General features: G+C 47.2%; 1 protein-coding gene across 2 annotated transcripts in view; it reads right to left on the minus strand.

Moving 5' to 3' along the window:
- The window catches only part of LOC147015956 (uncharacterized), an 83,581-nt gene extending 79,868 nt beyond the window's left edge, over nucleotides 1–3,713 (minus strand). The window contains exon 1 of one of the 2 annotated variants that reach the window (XM_085848624.1): nucleotides 3,363–3,712. In XM_085848624.1, coding sequence (XP_085704750.1) covers nucleotides 3,363–3,465 — 103 coding nt within the window. In that variant the 5' untranslated portion in view covers nucleotides 3,466–3,712. Of the gene's footprint in view, nucleotides 1–3,362 lie in introns of both variants that reach the window. The other variant, XM_085848625.1, reaches the window with a different exon arrangement.
- Between the last annotated feature and the right edge of the window lie 2,287 nt (nucleotides 3,714–6,000).

Raw genomic sequence — 6,000 nt, forward strand, 5'->3', positions numbered from 1 at the left:
CCAACATCAAAGCTATTCCGGTTCAGGAATGCAGCGAGTTATATCGACACCTTCACCAGGAGGATCCATTTGTACCTGCTGCAGCAGGGCAGCCATTTAGAACATGTTTTGGAACCGTCTTGTGAAATCACTAGTTTCATTTTTGTGTGTTACTTTTTTTCTACATATTATAAAGACTCTTATGTGAACCAGTGTGACCACTCCTCATTTTCATAAATGCCAAGGTGAGCCAATGAAAAAAGCCAACAATTCACAAGGTTTCGGAAAAGCGATGATAATAGGAAACCTATACGCCAAGAAAACCTATAGAAAACCAAGACGCCAAGGTGAACAACGAAAAGCCAAGATCTTGTGAAAAACGTCAAGGAGTGGTCACACTGATGTGAACGTTTAATGTCATTTCAACGGAAAATTTAAAAAGTATAAAAACAACTTTTGGTTGCATTTTTTATGAAACACCCTGTACTTCATGCATGGTCTGACAACATAGGTAATCTGTTTCCAAAACAACAGATACCAGAGTTTAATGACAGTGAAGGTTGCGTTGTAACCATAAACATTCCCTGAGCAGAAACACAGAGAACTGGTTAGTGGAAGTGATTCGGTTTTAGAGACACATTTGATGCTCTCACCTCAGCAGTTTTTACAGTAGAGATGTGGGCGGCACTGTCTTTTTCATATGAGGCATTCTAGCTTCCATCTAAGCCTGGTATTGGCTTAGTGGTTAGGGTGGCTGGCTTAGGATCTTAGGGTCCTGAGTTTGAGCCCCGTTGGCTGCTGAATTAACACCAGGTGGGGTTGACTCAGCCTGTCATTCTTCTGAAGTCTGCGAAATGAGTACCATTGTACTGGTAGAGGGGCACTGCATCAGCAGCACAGCCACGCTTACAAGGAATGATGGCTTCTACGGCAACCAAGCTGTCATACGCAAGAACAGAAGTGCCCATCTCATTCCTTTTGGCATTGACAATTATGGAGCCAAGTCACAGATCGACCAGACCAGGCACAGTGGGCAGATTAGCCCGACATCACCACATGAATGTCATAAGTGAACAAGCTGGGTTTTTTTTTTACAGTAATCCGTCAGAGATACAAATAATTTTCCTGAGGGTTCCAGGGGTTTAAAAAAAATCCACATTCCTAAAACTGCAGCAGTTTTCGAGCTTGGAATCCTAATCTCACATACTGCCTGCTGCTTTTATCCGGATTTGAACCTGCAGCGTCTCGGATGTCACTGCAGTGCCCTCAGAATTAAGACGCCACATCAGTTGCTTAAATGAGGCAATTCTACTACGACCTCTTCATTGACTCCAATTATTCCCACCTTGTTGTCGGGTCGGCCGAGGAAAGTTATTGGCCCAAGTCTTTCACAGCACGATTGGTCATGTCTGACCGACTGAATGTGACTTGGGTAGGAATTTGGAGTTTGTTTGGGGTGCCGGCCATTACTCGCCGACTCTTCACAAAACACACCGTGGGATCTTCAGCGTCCACCGGCTAATACTTACAGCATGTTCACCCAGTTTAAAATCCATCCTGTATGGATTTAGGGGATTTGAATCCTAATCTTAAACGAAATCGAAGTCACTAAATCGCCTGTGTACCAAAGTTGGCAGATGTAAGGCCAGCATGGTCAAACTGCAATATGTACAGGGCCCCGACACCTGTGACTGTGGGGAAAGGCAGACCGTGGACCACTGGCTAATCTGCTCGCGACTGCCCACACGAACCACCCACGACGTTTTGGCTGAGGCAAACGCCATTGCTCCACAATGCATCCCAAAGTGGAGGGACAACATTTGATGTTATGCTGGGACACGAGGAGACGAAGTAGAAGAAGAAAAACAACATCCATCCTATGTAGAGATGGTGCACACGGCACCCTACCTGTGAAGTGCCAATCCGACAGTTTATCGTCAGGTTGGTAATCAAACCTGGACTAGAGAGCTCGAAGGTAAGTGTACTACCTCTGCACCATTCTGCCAGACCCTCATGATGCCAGACCCAGGTTAAAATCCCATTGACTAGTAAATTTGTTGATTTGTATTTGTAATTATCAGTGTCCTTGCCGCTGATGTCAAACTGTATTGAAATCTTCTACTGTTACTGTACATGCGATAAACATTGAAGATTGTCCATGAAACCTTAGAAAGCAGAAAAAAATTAGATCGGTACTCAATTGAGCGCACACCTCACCACCAGGTTGAACAGTTTACGTTTTGTATCCCACGGACAGGCCGAGTCTGAATCCGTACCTGAACCAAAATCTCGTCGGCTTGTTCTCGTCACCTCCCCAACTCATCCACCAACTTCTATCATAACTCGTCCACAACTTTTTGAAATATGAAGTTATATGTGTTTTTTTTTTTAGCAATCTCTCAATGGTGAAGAATCACTTAAAAAAATCTTTTTTTAATTCTCATATGCGTAATGGGATCTTCACCAAAATTGAATCAATTCTTCCTTGTCACACACCCAACGTGTCCACCAGCTTTCGTCCGAATCCGTCCATAAGTTTTTGAGATATCCTGCTTACAGACAGCCAAACAGTTAAACAGGGGGTGAAAAGTGAAAGCACAACCTCGGTGCACCTTTCGGTGGTGGAGGTGACCATTGAAAATGTCCCGTCGCTCCCATATGGAGCTGCAGAACGTTTCACAGGAAATTCCGCAAGCATGTTCGATGTAGCATTTCAGTGCCATGGCAACTGCTCATTATTGATCACAATGCCGATTATTGATCTCATCGACGAGCGAATGGTGTACCTGCAATGTTGGCATATGTTCTGCACTCTCCCAATTGTTTCATTGATCATTTGCTGCTTTTGTTCCAATTTTACCTTTCACGTCGCTGATGTACAACAAGGTTTTTGTTTCACCTGGATTTTCAAATTTTATTTAGCTCCTATTTTTATACAGGGGTCAATGGCGCACTAAATGAGCGCACGTGTCTTTTGTCTGTGTCACATCTAAGGTTGCTGCTGAGTCTTTGGTTACTCCGGCTCAGTGACCCGAGAGCAGCACTCTGGGGTCACCTCTTCTTGCCTCGTCCTTAAGCGTGTTAAGAATTTCCTGTGAACACAATTCCCACTTATCTTATCTGGGGTTTGTTAAGTTCAGGCTGGATATATCGCTTCCAAAGAACGTAAATCCTCCCTGGCATGTCCAGCCCGGGAGATGTCGGAGTGAGGGGGGGTGACGACCAATGGTGAACAAAAGGAGTTTCGTGATGAATGAGAAATAGAAATCGTCATGAAAATGACGCACAACCCGCGAATTCTGTGGATTTTAATAAGTACAGTACGCACGGAGCCGCACACGTACGGAGAGCGAAACTCGACTCGACTCGGATCGGGTCCTCACCGCTGCAGACCAAGAGCAGACAGGAGGCAGACAGGTGAAGTGGGAAGGCCCTGCTCGGTCGGAGTCCTGCTCCGTCCCTGCCGACAAGTTCCATGGCGAACATGCGCTAATGACGCAGCGGCGCAACAGGTGCGCTCTGCATATCACGTCACGACCAATGGGACGACAGGGTCCCAGGTAGACCACCAACAATGTGGGCGCAAGTGATGCGGCGTGAACGGCTGTCTCGGCGCCCGGAATATAATGAACGATCAGGACAAAGGAGGAGGAGGGGGGGTTGGCGTTCTGGGAGCGCAGAAGAAGAGCGCGCGTTCTGCCGCACCTCGGAGCAGTACTGCATCCGGCACCACGGGCAGCAGCAGCGCTAGGTCACGGCACGGTGGGGCGGTCCTTGATGGCGACATGCCGAGGGGTGCTGGTGCGATGTCGCTGCACAGTGAATGCGGGTGACATGATGATGCGGGGTGGCTGCTGACTGTGCGGGGTTGCGTGGTTTCGCCATGAAGCTGTGTCGTGGTGAACACGTGGTTCTGAATGAGAACACCACTCTTAAGATTGACTGCCAGAGGGACTTCAATCCTAATCCACGTCTGATTGTCCGATCCATCAATGTTCGCACGACGTGCTCTGTGCGCACCTTTTAGGGTGTGAATCCCATGGTACATGTGAAGCGCCACTCGGCCCACTCCTCCTTCATTCACACAGTACACGTCCTCACAGGGCAGGAAATTATCATGCGTTAAGAAAATAAATAAATACTGTACACACACACACACACACACACACACACACACACACACACACACACACACACACACACACACACACACACACACACACACACACACACACACACACACACACACACACACACCAGCGTCATTTTGTTTAACTTATCCTTCCTGACTGCAACCTCACCTACTGACTTATGATCAGCAGGAAGAGACAATGTGTTCGTGGGAGACGATGCTTACTGATAACAGGACGTGCAGCATTTGCTGCGATGGGACTCAACCTGTGCCTTGCTGCCTCATCAAATTCGGAGGTTCAATACATATATATATATATATATATATATATATATATATATATATATATATATATATATATATATATATATATATATATATATATATATATATATATCTTCTTCTTCTTTCGGCTGCTCCCGTTAGGGGTCGCCACAGCGGATCATCCGTATGATCCGCATAGAGATTTGGCACATGTTTTACGCCGGATGCCCTTCCTGACGCAACCCTGGTCGCCTCGTACGACACAGGGATATGGTACACCTATTTTTTTTTTTTTTTTTTTTTTTTTTTTTGTATACCTTGGTCGAGGCTCGTATGAGAGCTAACACACAACTCACAGCAAGGAGGCATGAGACAAGAGGGGCGGGAGTGGAAGGGACAAAACAGTGGGGAACAGACACATTAGGTGAACTGTGGAAGGGAGTGGGATGGGGATGGGACGGGGAACATGGCGAGGGGAAGATGGACATTAAAGGGACTTTCAGGAAGGAAAGCAGGAGAATTGAAGGAAGTGGGCTTGGGTGGATTATCGGGGGTAGAAAAGATCGAGGATTTGGATGGGGGAAGATAAGAGGTGGTGGTGAACAGCTGTTTTGAAAGCCTGAAGGGAAGAATGGGAAAGAATAGAGTGAGGAAGTTTATTCCAAAGGCGGGAAAAAAGAGGAATGAAAGAGTGAAGATGAGCAGTGATTCGTGATTTTGGTAGTTTTACCAGAAGGGGGTTGTTGGCGGACCTTGAGCGCCCTGTGGAAATGTGGTTGGGACAAATCGCAGAGAGAGCAGGGGGGGCAAGGCTGGAGAGGAGTCGGTAGAAGACAGAAAGACCACCGACCAACCTGCGGTGATTGAGTGAGAGGCCCAAAGACTCAGCTTCATTGCGGGAGATGCCAATGATCTTAAAAGCCCTGGTTTCGACAGCGTGAAGTCGAGAAAGGTGGGAGGCAGGAGCACCAGCCCAGAGGGGAGAGCAGTACTCCATCAGGCTACGGACAAAAGCTTTGTAAGTGGTCAGGAGCTCAAGAGGGCCGAGGAAGGACTGCACGACGGAGGATTCCCAGTCGGCGACTGGCTTTTGAGGCAAGGTTGGAAATGTGACTTTCCCAGGAAAGGTCATGGCAGATAGTGAGACCCAGAAGCTTGAAAGAAAAGACTTCTTCCAGAGGATTGTTGAGAAAGTGGATGGGGGGGGTTTTGTAAACGGTCCTTTCGAAGAGACATAGTGAGAGTGTGAGATTTGTCTGGATTGAAAGACATGTTCCACGTGTTGGACCAGTTTGTGATTTTATCCAGATCTGCAGTGAGCGAAGAAGCTGCTTGCCGGTCTGAGGGATGACAGATGGTACGGCAGAGGGTTGAGTCATCGGCAAAGAGAAATAGAGGATTTTCCAGAGAGTCCGAGAGATCATTGATGAAAACCAGAAAAAGAACAGGGCCCAGAACGCTACCTTGAGGAACTCCAGCCTGCACAGGAAGAGGGGATGAAAGAACTCCATTTAGGGCCACACGTTGACTGCGACAGGAGAGGAAGTCTGCGAGCCATGAGTGGAGATGGCCTTGAATACCATGGGCAGAGAGTTTGGTGAGTAGGGCAGGGTGCCAGACTGTGT

The sequence above is a fragment of the Eptatretus burgeri genome, chromosome 12 (assembly GCF_056783735.1).
Source record: "Eptatretus burgeri isolate ZD-2024b chromosome 12, Ebu_testis_v1, whole genome shotgun sequence".
Classification (NCBI taxonomy): domain Eukaryota; kingdom Metazoa; phylum Chordata; class Myxini; order Myxiniformes; family Myxinidae; genus Eptatretus; species Eptatretus burgeri.